This window comes from Lampetra planeri, chromosome 8 (genome assembly GCF_965212315.1).
Source record: "Lampetra planeri chromosome 8, kcLamPlan1.2.h2, whole genome shotgun sequence".
Classification (NCBI taxonomy): domain Eukaryota; kingdom Metazoa; phylum Chordata; class Hyperoartia; order Petromyzontiformes; family Petromyzontidae; genus Lampetra; species Lampetra planeri.
The window spans coordinates 11,247,126-11,268,648 of record NC_136114.1 but is presented as its reverse complement, the minus strand read 5'-3'; the positions used below and the strand labels follow the sequence as shown (position 1 = coordinate 11,268,648).

The 21,523-nt window shown below is 47.6% G+C and overlaps 1 protein-coding gene across 3 annotated transcripts in view; it reads left to right on the top strand.

Annotated features, from left to right (window-relative positions):
* The window catches only part of LOC144720328 (serine/threonine-protein kinase BRSK2-like), a 202,073-nt gene that overhangs the window by 105,638 nt on the left and 74,912 nt on the right, over positions 1 to 21,523 (top strand). For all 3 annotated transcript variants that reach the window (XM_078597014.1, XM_078597013.1, XM_078597015.1), the window contains one exon: positions 12,115 to 12,200. In XM_078597014.1, coding sequence (XP_078453140.1) covers positions 12,115 to 12,200 — 86 coding nt within the window. The remainder of the gene's footprint in view (positions 1 to 12,114; positions 12,201 to 21,523) is intronic.

Sequence of the window (21,523 nt, the reverse complement as noted above, 5' to 3'; positions counted from 1 at the left end):
CGCAATGCTCATTCGACAATTTGGTGCCACTGCAGAGGGCTCCACTCGCACAAACGCGGCGGCCGCCTCTCACCCCCCTTAACGTGTCATTCGGGGGGAGTCTATTCAAGTCGTGCTCGCCTTTATGGTCAGGATTGGCTGTGAAGCGGCGGTCTCCTCCGTGGCAAGGAATGTTTCCTTGGAATCCACAATGCACTTCCAAAGTGGAAGGGTGGTCTCTCCCATCAATATTTACGAGCCACTAAAAATAAAAATTTTCACGTGGATTATCCGATTCCTCTTTTATATTTTTACTCGTGATGAATTTTCAAATCTAGCAAGAATTTCCACTTTGCTTGATGTACGAGCAGCCTTCTGCTGTACATGAAACGTGCAGTGTGTTTTTTTTATGTTGTTTTAAAGCTCCCTATGAAAAGGTGGCCAAGCACGTTGAGATATCAAAGCACTGAGCTGACACTGCCAAAGTCCGAATTCGAACCCGGGTTTCATGCAACAGTCAATAAAATGGGTTCTCAAGGGTAGCGAGTTTTTCGTCTCTGCCTGGCCACCAATGGTTGTGCACAGGAAACTATGAAGAAAAAAACTCTTCCCATTCTTTTTAGTTTTGCGCTTAATATTTCTTAACCCCAGCTTGGAAAGTAAAAACTATTGGTTTAACCGACATACGATAAACAAACATATAGCAGAATGTGTAGGAAAGTGTGACCCCCCCCACTATGTAATGGGTAAAAATTCCAATTGTACGTGATTTTCCACATCCCATGAAGATGTTCTGTCGCAGCTGCGGCTTCATGAGGTTTCCAAATAGAATCTTCATCTCATGAAATTACGTTGAAGGCTCACTTAAAATAAATTGGAAAATACCCAAATATATCACGTCAAATGTAATACAGCCTTGTAGGTGTATTCATTTCGCATTTTAAACGCAGGTTAACTTAAGTGCAACAATTATAATACACAAATTGTATTCAAAGTGATAAACATTTTTGAATCGGGTTATATGAGCCGATGATGAAATCACCAGCCACGAACGTGATCTCTTCAGATCTTGGAAGCTGAGCATATTTTAGCCTGAACAGTCCTTGGGTTCTAGATTTGAAGCTTTCGTGAGTGCAAGGATTCATATTCTTAGGTTTTTTCTCTCTCACTTGATACAGCTATCGTGCTGTGACGGTTCCACCTGAAGACGGAAGCTTGTGTTGCCTCCGAAACGTCGTGATTTTTATTTTATTTTTTTATTTTACTTTTATTAATTTTAATTTTTTACCTATGTGACTTTACCGAAAAAACCTAAGAATATGAGTCCTTTGGTTAGTGACCACCATCGGTTGCGGTGTAAAGGCTGATGCGGGAATACGTGGTGGATGTTTACAGGGCTGTCACTATCCACCACGTCCCATTGTTGTAAATGTGCCATGCTGCCACCACCACCAACCAGCATTGAAAAGCGTGATGAGGTGTGTGGTGAAACAACGCCCATCACTAATATGTATGCATGTTGAACTTCTTTTGCACCGTATGTAGCCGACCGTGCTGGGGGCCCTCTTCTGTGGTATTAATGATCGACTGAAGGGCTGGATTTGTAGATTTTCACACATATACATTTCAAAAATTCTTATTAAGTAATATGGGAAATGCACACGAGGAGTGTTCTTGTGTGTGTATAGAAGAACATGTGATTGCTTTCACAAAGGCGCTATAGTGTGCATGGCGTTAAATGAGTGCGCTTCGAGCGAAAGTGGTTGTTTCAGGAACAACACTCAGGTCGTAAATTTTAATAACCATAGTTTTATGGCAACATACTTTACAATGCAAAACATAAAATAAAACGGTAAATCAGATAACAAAAATAAAATTACAATTTCAAAGCTGCCATGTCAGGTAGGCTTGGTAAAAAGCCAAGTAGAACAGGTGTGTGAATTATTTTCGAGGAACTGATAATGAAAACTAGTTTTTAAAATATCCATCTGTCAATGTCACGCATTGCATTTCCTTAAATAGTTCGGGAAAACTTTCACTTGGTATGGATGGGGGGGACCGGTTTGGTTTATATTTATTTGCCTCCAATAGCTTTCCTGGTAATTTATAAAATGCCTCCGTGTGTCAGGATCCCTGTTCATCCCAAGTGTAACAATGTAGTTGCCGTAGCCTTAAAGGTACTTTTCTTTTCAGGAATGGTTCATTTTCCCTTAATGTGATATCATTTGTCGCGCTACGCGAGGTTATTCTTTTTTTCGATCTAACACGTTCTGAATGTGCACCATCCATCCCGTTTGCTGCGGCCCACGACTATCCCCCCCCCGTACGCTTTCCAGGACCGCACCGTGAATGTGAACGCTGCGTCTCAGTCGTGGCATTTCCACGGATTAGCATGAACAAATAAATAAACCGCGGTGCATTTTGCATGGAAAAACATCACGCTTTTGGGCAGGCGTTCATAATTTCGAGCTTACAATTATATGTGGGGGGGGGTGGGAGGGGGGTTTCTTCCTAAAAAAAAAAATTCAGCGGAGAAATTCTTAAGTCATTTTTCAGCGGAGCATGAGAAAGGCGAAGAGAAGGTGAATCTAGCAGAGCAACATTGTAAAAAAAAATGTCTCGAGACATTGCATCTCTCAGGTTGACCTGAATTATCAAACCTAATTGATCAATACCTGCAGGCTGTTAGCTTTATACGTTTCAGTGCATTTCCCCCCCCTCCCTCCGGTTTAATTGCGTGAATTAATGTAATTGCACTCATTGTGCCCCCCCCCCCCCCTATGGTATAATCAGAGTCAATTTTCTCAAGGCGCTTCGGACATTTCGTCTGTTTTCATAAATCCGTCAGTGGCTAAGTCCCTTTGCAGGAGCATATTTTTTGCAAGGCACGCTGCTTTGCATAATTAACGAGGAATGAAATCTTGGGTTAATTAGCCCGTGTATTGTTTCATGTTTGCGAATAATTGGCTGACCTCCGAGCGTGTCGTTCGGTCTCGGGAGGAAGCACCGCTGATGACTCGTGCCTGCTGCAATACATCATTAAAGAAACCTCTCGCTCACCCCACCGTGTCATGGATTCGTCCGTGGGAGCGCACGCAACAGCCGGGTGGCCTCATCGCTAACGCAAGCCACGGGAGCAGGGCCTGAGCCCAACAGCGTGTCCGCAGATTTCGCTTTGATATCGCCGGCAAGAGGGTGAAACGGTGGCACTGCGCTACGAATCCTACAATTTGAGCTCGATTCATGGCCACGGCTTGCGTTAGTTGTGAATGGTACTCTTAGGTTTTTTCGGTAAAGTCACGTAGGTAAAAAATAAAATTATAATTAATAAAAGTAATATTACTTGTATTAATTTTATTTAATTAACTTCTAGATTTGAAGCTTTCGTGACTGCAAGAATTCATACTCCTAGGTTTTGTCGGTAAAGTCACGTAGGTAAAAAATAAAATTATAATTAATAAAAGTAATATTACTTGTATTAATTTTATTTAATTAATAAAAGTAATATTACTTTTATTAATTTTAATTTAATTTTTTACCTACGTAACTTTACCGAAAAAACCTAGGAGTATGAATCCTTGCAGTCACGAAAGCTTCAAATCTAGAAGTTGTGAATGGTATCTGAACCGATCCTGGTAACCCACACCCCCTGCCCCTTCACTAACACGCACTGGACCAGTGTGGTGAAGTATGGTCAAACAACCATTACGATGTGGTGATCCCTTCATCCAGCAGTGGAGTGACGAATAACTGTACGTTATTATTTTCATCACTGGCAGAAATCTATTAAAGTGTCTTCTTTAGATTCCCCCACCGGAATGTACTTGTAACGTCAGTCACGTTGCATACACGCATTTATATCACTATGTCATTGAAAACATATCTACAAATATATGGTTTATATTAAAGGGAAGCTCTTGACGTCTTGATGTGACGTAATTCAATTCAAATCATTAGGCAATCTACATTGAAACAAAAATGTGATTTAAAATGTAAAAAATATTTAGTTGCAATTTTTTTGAAGATTTGCCAGTTATGTAATGGGGACACACGGGAGCATATCACATCAGGGCCAGCAAGACCTTCTTTGCTGGCCTAGAGATTGTCAGAATCAGAAAATTATATTCTTAAAGTTTAATGTATATTTTCATTAATGCTATATGTATTTTACAAGTTCGTTCCCATCAGCCTATTAACATCATTTCATTGCTACTCTCTCTCTCAGTTGCGCTGCTTCCAGTGCAGCTAATAAATTAGAGCTTTTATCCAATCGGATTTTCCACCTGTGCTGCTGTCTCCGCCTCTCCGGGTGAAAAATCTACCCCGAGGCCTTGAAAATGTCGAGTGAATCCCCTCTGCTATTGAAGCAAATGGGGACGATGTTGTTGATTGTCATATTCTTTAACCAAACAGATTGTTGAGTTTGCCATTTTGGGCGTATTCCTTGACACGCCGGAGCCTTCTAGCTGGCCTACGTGTGGCGTGATCGGAGGGCCAGTTAGCTAACTGAAGTAAAACTAGCTAGCACGTAACGCGGCATCATCTAAGATTGATTGAAACTTTCTTTCGTGGCGTTTAGATTTTTAGATGTAGTGCTTCAGATTTTTTTGGGGGGACGCCTGTTTAATCCTGATTGTGTTATTTGTGTTTTACGGCATTTTTGCTTGCTTGGTGGTGGTCGTATGAGTAAACGTGGTTGTCTATTTGTGATGCAGCATCCTGTCATACTGCGTAATAGTGGTACATCCTTGATGGTCTCAGTCACCATGTATTCCTGTCTCCGCAATTAGTGTATTGTAACTCTCATAGGTGTTGAGCATCGTGTTAAATCACTTTATTCCACTAAATAAAGGTTACTGTCACTGTGAATATGGGGTGGTTACGTCGAATGACAATAGTCTATAGCCCTCGTGTCATGGTGAGGTTATTCGAAGGCGGTTTAATTGCGGGAGGATAACACTGAAGGCCTCGGTGTAAAATACATGGCCCGCCACTGATATCACATATGCAGCGCATAACCCATTGAGCATAAAACCAATGCATAATTCTAAAAAGAATTCGCTTAAACAAACAACGAATGTAAACACGTTTACAACCAGTGTATTTAAGAACTGTGGGTGACTGCACGTCGCCGTATCCACACCAGACCATGTCGAGAACCAACACGAATCGCTGTGAATGCCAAAGTCTCCGACAGCCGAACTATCGCAAACTTTATCGAAGATCCGAAGAGTCGTGTGATAAACGTCCCACGCGGCTGCCTCGTTTCACGCACGCTTGCAGAGAAGCCTTATAGTGCAGTGGTTAAATTTCGATTTAAAGCTTTCGTGACTGCAGGGATTCATCTTCTTGGTTCTTTCGGTAAAGTCACGTAGAAGGGAAGTAATAAAATAATAAAAATACAACATAATAAGATGAAACAATTCTCACGACGTTTCGGCCACAACGCAAGCAGCCGTCCTCAGGTGAAGAATGAGGACGGCTGCTTGCGTTGTGGCCGAAACGTCGTGAGAATTGTTTCATTTTATTATGTTTTATTTTTATTATTTTATTACTTCCCTTCTACGTGACTTTGCCGAAAAAACCAAGAAGATGCAGTGGTTAAATTTCGATTTAAAGCTTTCGTGACTGCAGGGATTCATCTTCTTGGTTCTTTCGGTAAAGTCACGTAGAAGGGAAGTTATAAAATAATAAAAATAAAACATAATAAAATCATTCTCACGACGTTTCGGCCACAACGCAAGCAGCCGTCCTCAGGTGACCTGAAGACGGCTCCGAAACGTCGTGAAAATTATTTTATTTCTCTTGGTTCTTTCGGTAAAGTCACGTAGAAGAGAAGTAAAAAGTAAAACAATTATGTTTTTTTTTATTATTGTATTACTTCCCTTCTACGTGACTTTACCGAAAGAACCAAGAAGAGTGCAGTGGTTCTTAACCTTGACTGCAGCCTCGCACCCATTTGATTCTCAGTCGTAAAAAAACGTATGTTAATAAACACATGGGTTTGATGAAAGAAGTACATTTCGATTTAAAATGTTTTAAACCGACAATTTTTTTAATTTTATTGCTGTGGTTTTCACACCTGACGATGATTGCTTGTGTTGCAATCGAAACGTCGTGAGAGTTTTATTGTTTGATTTTTATTATTTTATTATTTCCCTTCTACGTGACTTTACCGAAAGAACCAAGAAGATGAATCCCTGCAGTCACGAAAGCTTTAAATCGAAATTTACGTGTAATTTAGTTTTTGATATGCAGGCGATTTGGATGGGAATGTTTGTTGCACTTGCGTGCACGTGTTTAATTTGTGTCCACCTCGCACACCCCAGAAAGGGCATCTCGCACCGCCAGGGTGTGCGTGCACCCCAGGTTAAGAACCACTGCCATAGTATTTTTAAATCCTTTATATTAAGTTCACTTGCTTGCTTGCGCGCTTACGACCGTGCAAATCTTTCGGTCGTGTTTTAATCCACTTCACGTGATCCAATCGAGCTGACATTTTGCACACAGACTCGTTGTGCGTGACAATTTATTTTCGTGAAAAATGTTCCAAAATTTTCCACTTTTTAGGAATTTTTTTTTCATATTTTATTTAAAATACCAATATGGTAAAAATGAAACTCTTACTCAGGAAAAACAGAAATGAATAATAAAATAAAACCGATGCCACGCATATAAAGGATTTATAGTGAAAAACTTTGTTTTTACGGGTTAATTTTTTACATGTTCTCATTGTTCCGCCACACCCCCCTCCCCCCATGTTACGTAAGCGCACGGCACGGACTCCACGCGTTTGCCTGTGCGCTCGCTCCATAGATACGACGCAGGCCGCCGATTCGCCATCAACTTGGGCACGAACGCAACCGTAGGGGTCATGCGGGGGGAGGGAGAACCTCGACCGCCGCACATGACCCCGTGCGTGACCCCGTGCGCGTGCACGCGCGGCCGTGGTGGGGGGGGGGGGCTCTCCTACCTACTTGGGGTTGAGTGGAGAGCCACGTGGCAGGGCCCTGCCGCAATCAGCATCCCCTCCCCTGATTGTTTAATTCAGAGTGGCGCGATAATGCACCCAAAGTGCCCCGCCACTGGAGGGTTTTATTGCGCGGCAATTTGGCCGCGATGAGATTCAGCGGCGGGGTTTTTTTTATAAATGCGGACGCTTTAGCACCTGAGTAATTAATGGGCGTGTGCCAGATGGAACTTGGTGCTTAACAATGGAATCATTACCCCTCCATACCTCTGTTCGCTAATGCTTTATAGCTGCGGCTGAACAGGCTCCGGCGTTTTGCACATTATCTGTGATGTCGCTCGTTTTTTTGTTGTAATATGCAGCAGAGCTAGGAAATCTGGTTTCTTGGAGTGTGTATTATGCTAATGTACATTTGCTGGGTTTAGATACCTTACCTTAATAAAACAATGCAGTCGCCGTTTGTGAATTAAATACATAACCGTTTAGGAGGGGGGGGGGGGATAAAACATTTTAATGACACTCTTCCATTATAAACGTAAAATTGTCATTACCATCGGCACTGTTGCTGCTTAACATGGAAAGCGTTTTTTTTTTTGTGTGGCATACACGTCGGTTTACATCACCGGACTAAGCGCTGTTGTGGGTTGCTCGTTTTGTTCGTTTTGTTTTCACGCTCTAGCACATGACTGCTTAATGCATTCGCCTGGCCTCACAGTAAACGCGTTCAGAAAAAAATCAGGCATACCGGACCTCGAGCCAAATTTTTTTGCATTTAAGTGAATATTTATTTTCTACAGAGAAAGCCTCCGTTGAATCTAAACCATGTATTTAGAGTGCACGATGCACATCAGTATCTGTGAAGGGTTTGGAAATCTCTGGGTGCATTTTTGCCGAAACGTAGTTGTTAATGTCGGCATACAAACCAAACCTGCATCGCTCACGTTTGCTCAGATATGTTTTTTTTCTTTTCAAAGTGCAGATAATGTATATATTTTTTTAACACAGACGCGCATCCCCCACGCAACACAATTAACTTATTTACGGTGAGGAGAAACAGATCTGATCTATCCGCTCCCCCAAGTTCAATGTAAAGGAATTTGTTACAGTCCTTGCCTGCAGTTCCCCCGATCAATAAACAATTAGCAGATCCAGCCAGCTGCGTTTGGGGCCATGTCAAGAAATACCCAGAGGCAAAAAAGTATTTAACCAAGGCCAGTAAGGAAAGCTCACCCCGCATTACACAAATACATTGTAAAGGCGCAATGTTGCAAGACCAATGATTTGTATCGGCATTCGTTGTTATCTTTTTTATGTTGTGAATGTCTTTTTTCCTTTTTGTGTTCATATCAAACAGCTTCCTGCGCGTTATTTGTGTATGAAATGATAACGGGAATGGAATCAATGCCCCCCCCCCCCGCATTTGCAATTATGATTTAAACCCTACATGTTTATCAAATGTATTGACGTTGTGTTTGTGCGTGTTTCTTGCTTATTCCCTGAAAGGCGAATGCAATAATTTACATTGATTTTAAAAACAAAAGCTACGTAAAATAGATTTGTTTTTAATTGGCAGGCAGGTTTCATTTTCATACCTGATAAATGGCAATTAACAAAACGTTGTAGTTGCACGATTTATTGGTTCGATTTTTGAGCACTGAAGGGAAAGACTTGATCCAATTAATTGGGTGTTGTTGTTCCCTGAGGGGAAAGCAGTTTGCAACAACAAAAATACACAAAAATATCAGTGAGCCGAATGGGTAAATTACATTTCCAAACCGTGCAAACAACTTAAACTGCCTCGATCGCCAATTGAAATGTGTCACCCCCGAATACTGCACACGTATATTCAAAATGACTCGTTTACCAAAAAAAGTGGGTTTTAGATTGCCGAGGGCAATAAATTGGGGTACCACTTTTTGGTCAACAGTGGTCGCATTTTTTGAGAGACTCTCAACGTGGAATTTTCACCACTGGCTCAGACTTTTAGCCTTAATCAGGCGTCATCCTGGTCATACAAACCGAGGCCTCACTTTTACATGTCCCCCGTCGGCTCTTAAAATTTGGGGTAAATCGGCGGTGCATTGGTTAGCATAGTGTCTTTTGAACCCTATCAGTTGAGTTAAATTTGCCAGCCAAGGCTAGCATAAGCGGTCCTGTATGTGACGTTGAAGCCTCTTATAAGCCCTTTGCCTTGATAACCCCGCAGTCATGACCATCGTGGCGAAGTATGGTGAAACAAAATCCCTACAACTGACACGGTTGTGTCCGTATGTATTTTGAACTTCTTTCGCACGGAACATCGCGAACCGTGCTAATCGAAAGTGCAGCTTTTGGGATCTTTATTCAGTTATGGATTGACAAAGGGTTTGAATGTATTATTATCTTTTTTTATAGCTCCACCTCTGATTAACACGGTTGGCTACGTACGGTGCGAATTAAGTTCGACATACATACATACATACCTGCCAAACGACCAAAGAACACATTGAAGAGAGAGAGCGAGAGCTTTGCAGGACAAGCCCAGAATGTACAAATGAACCTTATGGCAATGCCCCGGGGCACCATAGTACCCCGGCTCTCGCATAATGTCCGTGATGCAGTCATTTTTAGTCTGTTGATGGTCGGCGATGCGGCAATGGACTCATCTCGACGAGCTGTACACGATGCACCGCTACGTTGCGTACGAGCGTTCAGGGTTTCAGCGCAATCGTCCTCGCTATGTTTCGACATCGCGGAGTGGCACTGATTTTAGATTGATTGGTTGGTACCCCAGTCGCGGAGTGAAGTAACACCCCTGGAAAAAACAGTGTCCCTGAAATAAAATATTTCATTGCCTCGGATATTTTGTATTATTTGGTACCCCGGGGTACCGCCATAAGGATTAAATACTGTCGTAGAATTATGATCGGTACAATTTAAAATGTAACTTTTTTTTTCAAAAGAAGTATATTATTTTGCCAAAACTTTTAAAGTAATACCATCAAAATGAGCAAATTAGTAACAAGAATATTTTTTTAAAGCAAACTACAGCTGAATAATTGTGATATTTATTTTTTTATCACCAGTGCTACTGCAGAATGATTGAAGACTCAATTGGGACGGCATATTGAGGCGGATAGTGTGTAAAATGCAATTCGGTGCCTTCTCGAGGGAAAGTTTTGTAAACAAGAAGAAGGTTCCATTAATCAACTTGGCAGACTACTTATTTGCAGCACGGCATTATTTCGGATGTTTGTCTTCGGGTTTCCAGTCTGAGCGTTTAACATCTGTCGGGTGCATAACGCAACAATTGTCAAACAAACAAAACCCCGAACGTCGCGCTTGCTTGCGCATGTGCCTACGTACATGCATGCACGCGTGCGTTTGTGTGCACACGTATGGGCCAGGGTTGTATGGCTAACGCATGAGGGGGATACGTGGACCGCACAACGCTTTCCAATGTGCGTTTGTTATCAGCGGTATGGAAGCCGGTGGGTAAATGTCAGGGCTAATCGTCCTTTTTTAAAATCCTTTATATTACGTTCACTTGCTTGCTTGCTTGCGCACTTACGACCGTGCAAAATCTTTCGGTCGTTTTTTAACCCACTTCCCGTGATCCAATAGAGCTGACATTTTCCACACAGACTCGTTGTGCGTGACAATTAATGTTCGTGAAAAAAATCCAAAATTTTACACTTTTTAGGACAAAAATATTATATTTAATTACCAATTGCTTAATGGTGCAATGCAATCATCTGACCCATAGGTGGCAGCCATCTCAAGCCAGAGGACGAGAGGACTCTAGCCGCCACGCATATAAAGGATTTATAGTGAAAAACTTTGTTTTTACTGGTTATACTTGTGCTCTGGCTTGTCTCCCAAAATTTGGGTGACAATTTCATCAATTTTGTCGGTTTGCGATAGGGTAAGTCCTTCATAGCAACATAACTTTCTACTACAGGTTTGTTCGCATCTCAGCTTTATGAGAGTTCTGCCTTCCCCCCCCACCACCCCTCTGCTCTGTTATGGACGGACTGACGGATAACGTATAAACCCTTTAGTAACAAATTGCATACAAATATATACGTTACAAGTGGCAGGGATAGAGCTGTTAAGATGAATCATTGGTTCATCGTGGCAGCAGAACTGGGACCACATGCATGCGCGGGAGCCAGATGGTTTGTGGGGAACCTTTGGCCGTATTCAAAATTCCCACAAGCTTAACAATTACAGTGTTGGTGACAGAATATATATATGTGTGTATCTTGTGACTCAGAAGAACAAGTCTGGCTTTGCATGTTTGTGGCTGACTATAATGTTTGCACGCGATATGCAGTGCTAATTGTCTCACCTATAAGAAGTGACGAACAATGGGGCCCTTCCAAATGGTGGCCAATGAAACCAATATTGTGTTGTCTTTACATAATGCAATTTTGTGAGTCTCAAATGAATGTAAAATTATTTAAATGTAAAAACGTCTACACGTTTGACGATGTTATTCGGGTTTGTTTTCTCTCAAGTGTGCACTAATGAAAAAAAAAAATACGTGCATGTACATTTTCTAAAAAAATGATAATATCAAACTTTCCCAAGATTTCCCAGTGGTTTCAAGGCACCACAATGTCCAGTGCAATATCCCAACTATGGGTCAGTCTATCACTTCGCCTTCTGCTCTGAAGGAAAATTGCCCAGATCATTTGCTTACTCGAGTATGTGTTTTTTTTAACTACAATTTACCTAGGGCCCTTAACTTATCCAGAAGTGAACAAAAAAACGATTCAGTTTGTTTTCTACACAACTGTCAGTGCAAGTCTCTTAACTTGTTTTGCCTCGAATTTTAATTTCTGTGGGTTTGAGCATTGCAGCACTCGTTTACTGCTCTGCCCCCTGAACCTCGTGACCGGAGTTCAATTTTCGACCACGTCTCTAACATCAGTGACGAGTGATATCTGAACCGGTCCTGTCTGCCCCCCCCCCAATCCTCCACCTTCATCCAACCTCCATTGACCACCATGGTGAAGTATGGTCAAACAACACCAATTCCCGGCAGAGCATGGGGAGACTTTCACCCAGCATAGAATTGACAGAGGGCTTGAACTCGTCCCTGCAGTGTATACACATTTGCATATTTGCCACAGGCTCTCTCATCTAAACGTCCGTGCACCCTGTCCTCTGTCTCGCTACAGGTGGAGAGGGAGATCGCCATCCTGAAACTCATCGAGCACCCGCACGTGCTGAAGCTGTACGATGTCTACGAGAACAAGAAGTACCTGTGAGTGCTGTTCCCAGGATAGATCCTGATTGGTGCGCGTGGGTTAGCCAATCCTGACCAATGGCCTATTCGACCTGCGAACATTGCGATTGGCTGGGGAGGTCAAACGGGGAATGTGAAGGTGGTTATTTAAAATGTATATACTTAAAAAAAATGATGTTTCAATAGAAGCCTGTCAAAGGGCACAAACCGCGACGACGCAAGGGAAGGGGGTACAGAAACTCCGCGGGCCACAGGCCACGAACCCTGTTGTGCACACCTGGGTTTAAAGAAGGAGGGGGGGGGAGCGGGCTCGCTGCAGAATGTGAGGGCATTTTTAAAAGGTCAACGGCTTGGAGAGCTTAGGGAAGGGGGGGGGGGTACAGGACCCCTCCTCCCCCCCATATAAGGGACGGGCAAGGAGAGCATGGGTTCCATTGAAGTTCTCCCGACGTATAGACTGTATTATAAATTATAAATTCAACCTTTGACGAGCTCTCCATATGAGTGCTGGACTCTTACAAGAGTATTGGGGGGGGGGAGGAGGGGGGCAATGCTGAAGTGGGGGGCAGGGTCAGACAAGGGGGGCACCTCGTGCCTCTCCAGACTGGAAATTAAGCGGGCGGTGGCAGCCGGTGGCTAAAACCTCGTGCGTGGTGCAGCGTGGGTTGGCGCCTGCCCCGTGGGCCCCAATGGCGCTACGCCTCTGTGGAGTGGCGTCACCAGCCACCAACCACAACGTCGTCCGTGCATGAAGTCGAAAGCTAGCATGGAACTCTAGGCCACGCCTCAGTGGCATCACTGTGGTATAAAATATTATGGTAGAAAAACTAATATTGGTTGAATTGTTCAAAAAGTAGGCCACAATTATGAGAAAGTCTGATCAATACGTTGGTGACTAAATATTAAATATTTATTGATTCCAAGAAGGCATTCATCGAACATTGATGAGTCACATTTTCTCTTCCTGTGATCCTTTCCAATTGCAGTGGCTTTATATAGCATTGTTTTCACACACAAATCACCCATCAAGATCTTCCTGCTCGTTTTGCCTCCACAGTCACCCATACCTTGAGCGTACGCACACATACCATGATAACTTGTAGACTGATTGGAATGTTACGGCAGGTGACTTTAGCAAGCACCAGTTTTGGTGAGTCGGGCACACAGAGGTAAATTGTGGAAGAAGCAGCTCCGTGATTACCCATCTGCCTTTGTCTTCCCCACTCTGGACTGACATCCAACCACAATCAGAATCTTTATTTAGACTTGGAGGAATCCGATTAGCTATAAAGCGCTTTTTCACAGATCTCCAGTATGGGCGGGTCAGCAAGTTACAACAGCAAACATGACAAAAACGATGGGAGTACAAAATAGAGAAAACGGTAAGCAAGTCACTAAATAGAAATTAATGAAACATTAATTAGTCATATAAGTTCGATGTATCAAATTTGGCAAGACAGCAAAAACGACAACAAAACAGACCACGCCAAGAAACACCACACAGTAGTCCCTCAATAAAATTGCACATTAATATTGAACTATCGATACACAGGTAATAATCAAAGTTACTAACGGTGCCTTGTACAGGTGGCAGCAGTCCTGTAGCACCGGGGGTGGGGGCTGTTGAAGGATATACCCCCCATTCTATATTCTTAACGTAAAGTCAAAACATGTTGGTACAATATTTCGCACCAGTGGTGTTTTTTTTCTAATTTCGCCAATTCGGCAAACACCCATAACTATGAGCAATCTTTGAAGAGGGCCCACAGATAAAATGCAGAGTTGGGATAAATTTAAGTGACGGGCACAAAACCTTTCCTCATACACAGAGAGGTGAGAAGTAGCGACAAATGTAGGAAAGCAGGTGAGACAACAACAACAAAAACATCACATCTTTACTCATTCTCTTCGACGGTTTAACGTGCACTTTAAAGTTTGTTTGTATGTGGCCCCCTACCCTCCCACGTCCGTTTACACACAGAAGCTCACACGGCAGCGATGGGCTAAAGTAAACTCTCGGGGAGACAAGAAATCCGGGCAGATGAGCGCGATCGCAGTTGGCACTGATACACACGGGCAAAGAAAATCGAAACGCCGTTCACAACGGCTGCTGCTAATCGCCATGTCACTACTCGCCCTCACGGACGCGCGTCCGTGGCGTGTGCGGTCGTGTTCACTTAACTACGGGGTAATGATCACCGCTTTCCCAATGCGGCCACGACAAGACTCAAAGTCCCTTCGCGTGAAACCGGAGCACCGTAGGAGGAGGACAGTCCCGTAATTGGAAATCGAGTAAAGTCTTCATTGCATTTTGCTTTGAAAGGAGTTGTACTGTTTTGCCCGCTGCCTGCCAAGTATACAATAATTAAAGTCAGCTGGTGGTTGTGTGCGTGTGTGTGTGGCGTTTCTTTGTTGTGTTGTTGTCGCTAGCTTTTGATGTGCCTTCTCTTTGTACATTAATTCTGCTGTAGCTGTGCACATTGATATATTAACATATTGTAATTTATTTATGCGGAAAGTCACATCAATTTTGGAGGGGGGGGAACACAATAATTTTCAAGTTAGCACTATCAGTTAATGTCTTTAAATGCAAAACTGTGAGTCGGTTTTACATTTGTGTTTCTCAGATAAAACGTACAGATGACTCCGTAGCCCAATCCATTTTAAAGTTTGCAATGAATTGAAGGTCCCCTTTACACGTATCACTTAAATGGACGCCTTCACTTGCGAGCATTACAGAGATCGGCCCGTGTGTCGTTGTGAGGAAGCGAAACAGCGCAAAACCCTTGTGCGCAAAAATGGTTTAATCTGCAGTTAATTGCTAGTGCCGATGAAGTACCGGTAAGTACGCTGGACACCCAGGTTGAGGCACACGTATGTTTATTCAAGCTTGTCGGTACAGGACAGCACTAGAGGGGGTAGCGGCCCCCTCACCCGGATAACTGGGGATACACCCTAGCTAGTCCTGACCTACTCCCAAGTCCTCCACTAACGGGCTAGGGGAGGCTAACTGGCCCGACACTGGTGAGTCGGGCTACGGTCTCCGGAGTCCCAGGGTACTGACCCTGGTTCACGGAACCACGCCTCTGGCTCGATCCTCCGCAGCCCTTACAAGGGCGGCGTCGAGGGGAGTCCAGGGCTTCTAACTAGAAGATCTTCCTTCTTCCTCCTTCGTTCCCAGACTGAGCCCCGAGCTCTCTCTGTCCTCCCCCTTTATACCCCCCGTCAGGATCACAACCCCCCAGGCTGCCTGATGCGGACGTCGCTGCGGGCACCCCCCCCGTGTACTCCCGGAGCTCCGCCCACTGTGTTTATTCCCCGTTGGATCCCATGCACCTACAGCCCTCCCGTAACAACCCTACATCACTCCCCCCATTACAGCTCGCAGCCGTCCCGGCTGCAACAATTCCAATAAAGGAACATTTACCCCTCAACCCCGTGTGTGCCTCATTTTTTCAACAAAATGCAAATTGAACAACAACAACAAGAACAACAAGAAGAACAAGCACACCCCCGAAGGGAATGTCCGACGCACCCCCCCCCCCCGTATAAATACGAAATCCGTAAAAGCGCGTATATACAACTAGCCAGGAACTCCCCCAGCACACACAGCACACCCACGACACACAACGCACCCACAACACACACACCCCGCCCACACACACAACACAACACACACAATGTGGCAGGAGCGCACCACCGACGCAGCATACAGTAACCATGACACGTGAAATAAAAAAAAATTCTTCTTTTTGTATATTATAAGAGTCTGCGCATCTTAGCGCGCGTCCTTGCCGCAGGCCCGTCACACGGGGCAACCCCGGACGGCGGACCATCCGGTGGCGGCTGTCCCTTTCGAGATGAGGTCGCGATTGAAGTGGCGCGACCGTCGGCATCACCCGTGTGGGTTGTAGGGCATGAGCCCGTCATTCCCGGTGCACCTGTGGGTGGGACAGCCGGCAACACATCAGGCGAGAGCAGCGACGGACCCTCCGAGTCGGTCGACCCCCCACATGCTTGGCCCCGCGCGTGTGGAGTGGGCCCTCGCACCGCAACAAACGGTTTTAGCCTAGAGGGGTGTACAAACCACCGGCGCCTGCCCCATTTGATTCGAACGCACTGAGGCCTCAAAACCTCGACAACCTCGACGGGGCCCCGCCACGGGCGCACGAGTTTAGAGGAGGTCGCGAGCGGTACCTGGGGACAGTGCAGCCATGCCCTGTCCCCCAGCTTCCACTGCAGCACGTGCGCGCGAGCCAGCCTGAGGCGCTCGTTCGCCTTTTGACGCCTGTCAGAATTTAGCCTCGCAGCATCCCGCGCCTCAGTCAGTTTGTCAAGGTTAAATTTAACGTGTTCATCCAATTTAATTTTACCCAGCGGCGCGGGGATCTGCAGCTGTGCCGGAACAGGTGGGTCGGGTTCGCGGCCATACATAAGAAAGAATGGTGAAAATCCCGTCGCAGCATGGGGAGCCAATCTGTATGCCGCTAGAACCCCTTGAATTTGTAAGTCCCAATCAGTCTGTGAGTCCGAGACTTGCTGCGACAACATAGACGAGATGGTGCGATGCAGACGCTCGACCATCCCGTCCGTTTGCGGGTGATAAGGAGAGGTTCGAATTTTTTTCGTTCCTAGGAGATCACAGACTTGTTTTAGGAGTTTCCCGGAAAAATTTCTACCCTGGTCGGTCAGCAACCGCTCCGGAGCACCTTTGTCCATGACATAACCCTGGACAAAGGCGTCGACGATGGCTGCTGCCGACTGATTTGGCAGGGGCCAGGCCATAGGCCAGCGCGTAAAATATTCGACCCCAGTAAGCAAATATCTGTTACCCCTGGGGGTGGCGGGGAATGGCCCCAGAATGTCCAGTGCGACCAGTTCATTTACTCGGGAGACCTGGATGGACTGCAAGGGCGGGTTCGACTCCCGTGCCGGTGGTTTGCGCTGCGCACACCGAGGGCATGCTGCCAACAGATCAGTGACATCCCTTGTCATGCCTGGCCAAAAAAAATTCAGCTGGAGGAAGGAGAGAGTTTTCTGGGTCCCCAGGTGGAGGAGGCGCTCATGCGCAGCCCACACCACCTTACCCCGTAATCCCGAAGGGACCACCAGCCGGTGACGGTGGGATTTGCTGTCCCAATGCATGAGCAACCCTGCGTGCATGCCCCAAGCGTCGGCCTCACCCGTCCCCCGCCCCCTCTCTCCGGCGCGACGACGCAACGCGAGGAGGGAGGTATCCTCCATTTGGAGGCGCCCCCATTCATTAACGGGCAACCCAAGCAGGGAATCTTTCCCCTGTTCCGCGATATCATTGGTGACCAATGTTTCGTCATTGGCGGCGGCCGCCAGGACCGGAACCATCATGTCCCCTGCCGGCTTGCAACGCCCAGACCCCAGGAGGCATGCGCATTCGGAGGCGGTTGGCATCCGTGACAGAGCGTCAGCGTTGGTGTGGCGAACGCCCTTACGGTAGGTGGTTTCGAAATCGAAATCCTGGAGGACCTCCAACCATCGGGACAATTGTCCCGATGGCTGTTGAACCTTCAGGGCGTACTGCAGTGCCGCATGATCTGTGCGGACGGTGAAATGCCGACCGTACAGATATGGGCGATACTGTTGGATGAAATAGACAATTGCCAACAGTTCCCTACGGGTGACACAATATCTTTGCTCCGCTGGAGACAACACCCGACTGCCGTACGCAACCACCCGTTCCACGCCGTCAACCACCTGGGAAAGCACACCTCCAATACCCGTGTTGCTCGCGTCGGTGTCGAGCAAAAACGGCCTAGAAAAATCTGGGTAAATCAGGGGAGGAGCCTTTACCAGGGCGTCCCGAAGGGAGCAGAAAGCAGCTTCCTCCTCCTGACCCCAGTGGAACCGAACCCCTTTAGATGTTAAGGCGTGTAGGGGTTTGGCAATCGTTGCAAAATTAGCGACGAAGCGTCGGTAATATGATGCGAAGCCAATAAAACTCCTGACCTCTCCCACCGAGGTGGGAGTCGGCCAGGAGCTGACACACTGCGTTTTGGCGGGATCGGTAGCAATACCCGAGCGCCCTACGATGTGCCCCAAATAACGCACCGACTCGCGTAACAAATGGCATTTCTGGGGCTTAAATTTCAAATTAGCAGCCCGCATCTTTAGGAAAACCGCCCGCAACCTCTGGAGATGTTCATCAAAAGTTTTACCAAAGACAATAACGTCATCCAAATAAATCAGGCACGATTCCCATTGCAATCCAGCCAAAACCAATTCCATCAATCGCTGGAAAGTTGCCGGCGCTGAGTGTAAGCCCATCGGCAACCGGTTGAATTGGAACAGGCCGTGCGGTGTACGGAAAGCAGTTTTAGGCTTAGAATCATCGTCCAGAGGAAGCTGCCAGAATCCCGAAAGTAAATCTAGTGTGGAGAAGAATCGCGCTCCCGCCAAGGCGTCCAGCGATTCGTCCATCCGTGGGAGCGGGTATGCGTCGGCAACCGAAATTTTATTAAGGCGCCGAAAATCCACGCAAAACCGCAACGAGCCGTCCTGCTTTTTAACCAGGACGATCGGCGCTCCCCAAGGGCTGGTGGAGGGAGAAATGATGTCGGCGGCTAACATGTCATCAACAGCCGATTTGACATTGTCCTTTTCGGCGGGACTTAACCGAAACGGATTTTGGCGAATTGGCGCGCTGTCACCCGTGTCAATATGGTGACGCAGCAGGTGAGTGCAACCCAAATCATATTTATCCCGACTGAAAACGTCGGAAAATTCCCTCAGTAGCGTTCTAAGCTGTTGGCGCTCTGAATTTGTCAGGTCCGTCGATCCCGCACAAAGCGCGTCGAGCCACCCTTCATCGCTGTCCGAATGTGGGAGCATTCGGGAAGCAGTGCCAACATGGTTCGCGACAGGTTCCTCGCAGGGTACCGGCGTCGCGTGAGCGAGCACCGTCCCTTGAGGAACCACCACTGTCTGCGACCCCACATTGAGGACCGCGATGAAAGGGTCCTCGTCCCCTCTTACGACGGTCTGGGCCGGAATCAAATTAGGTGCACTAACCCCGGCCCTAGACGGTCCCAGCAAAACACCCTGATCCCCTACGCCCTTAGCGAAGGGCTTACGAAGTTTCAGAGGCACTAGCATTTGAGCTCCCGGCGGCACACTAACTGTTCTGACGACGAACGCCGGTACCGTCGCGAACGCCGTCCGAGCCGCCGCAGGGGAAGGCAGGAAGGCCATGCGTCGCCCTGACGGAAGCTCAATGCATCCTTGGTCGATCAAAATACGAATGGGCATTTTGCCTAAGAAATCCGTCCCCAGCAGGCACGGAACCGCCAGCGAGGAGGAAACGAAAATCGGCCCCGACAATTTGATGTCCCCAATAGAAATTTGCGCTCGAATCTGTCCCATGATGCCGAGAGAGCCCCCGTTAGCGGCATAGAATGGGACGTTAACCGGCATTAAAGGCCGGCTTTGTACGGGCAGAATATTGTAAATTAATTCCGAAATGATTGTCGCCGATGCCCCCGTATCGACCAAGATGCGTACTTCTACCCCGTCGATGTGTCCGACCACGGCCGACGACCCTGACGACGCGGCTACCACGCGATGGGCCAACACGGACCACTGTTTGGGCTCGATTTGAGTCCCCGCAGTGATCCGCGTTGGCCCCTTGCAACGCGACATCGGCCCCCCGTTTGTTGTGGTGCGAGAGTGTGCAACGGGTGGGTGCTTTGGCCAAGCATGTGTGGTGCCGCGACTCGCCGGATCATGTTGCTGGAGCTTGGGAAGAGGAGGGCCGGCGTGCCGTCGAGGCGTCGTCCCGCGCTGTCGCGGAGAGCGGCACCCCGAGGCGACGTGGCCCCGGACGCCGCAGTTGAAACACCGCGGGAGCCCCGGTGGAGACGATGGGCGGTTGAAACGGCTTGACCCGTCCCGGGCCGACCGTACTTCTTGCGCCTGTTGCCGTCGATGGTCGACGGCGAAGAGCTCCTCCGTCGGAAGGGTGGCTGCAGCCACCGCACGCCCTGCCGATGCCCTGCTGGCTTTCCGCCGCAGGGACAGAAGGTTGGCGTGAAGGAGGCGCGCCGCCTGAAGAGAGGTCATCTCAGCGTCCTCCTGTGCGACGACAGCGATGTCCAGGTCGTCTGCCAGGAGGAGTATTTTCTCCGTGACCATCGCGTCCACGCCATCGTCGTCCATACGGGGAAAAGCCGTCTTAGCCAGCGCTAGGAGGCTCGTCCTGTATGCCAGGGGCGACTCCTTTTCACCCCGCTTGCGCTCGTAGAACTGCTCTCTGCATTCTGCTGAAGGTCCATAGACCCCGGCCAGCAGTTGTAGCGCCTTCGGCAGAGTAGACCGCTTCTCTTTCGGCGCCGATGTGAGGGCGGCGAGCGCGTCTGCGTCGAGGAGCGCCGGCAGCGCGCAGAGGGCTTCATCGTCGGACCACCTTGCCATTTCTTGGTGGGCGATGAAGCGTCGCTGGAAGCCGCCCCAGTCGCCCTCTGCACCAACAAATTCTTTCAGCGGAGGCAGCCGTTGTTGCAGCGCAGCGTTCGCCTTGGAAGTCTGCAGGCTGTTATTCCCGGGACTCGGCTGTGCGTCGGCGCGAATGGCAGATGGAATCGCCTGTCGCCGATGTGATGACGCTCCCTCCGCCGGTGATGACGCAGCTGTCCCAGCGAGAGCGGTGTCGGACCCAAGGTTGAGCCCGGCCACGCCCTCTGCAGCTGCCGTAACGATGGCGGGAAATTCAAAGTTGGAGTCTTCAGAAATGGCGGGAAGGCGCTCAGGTCGACGACTCCCCTCGCCCCGTGGTGGACCACCAGCCCCCAGCCGCGTGATGTTTTCCAGCGTGGCGGCAGCGGCGTACAGTAGCTCCGCCAGTCTCTCGTGAGCCAGCCGTAGCGCGTCTGGCTGCGGCCCCTCCTCATGCCGATGCCCCGGTAAGAACGCGTCGGCCCCCGGCTGCGCCATGTCTTGGTGAGCCGTCTCGGGCTCAATGACTTCAGCAGTGTCCTCCTCCGGTACTCTGGCTCGAGCTGTCTGGCGTGTTTCCATGTCCGTAGTTCTTCTGACACCAGATGAAGTACCGGTAAGTACGCTGGACACCCAGGTTGAGGCACACGTATGTTTATTCAAGCTTGTCGGTACAGGACAGCACTAGAGGGGGTAGCGGCCCCCTCACCCGGATAACTGGGGATACACCCTAGCTAGTCCTGACCTACTCCCAAGTCCTCCACTAACGGGCTAGGGGAGGCTAACTGGCCCGACACTGGTGAGTCGGGCTACGGTCTCCGGAGTCCCAGGGTACTGACCCTGGTTCACGGAACCACGCCTCTGGCTCGATCCTCCGC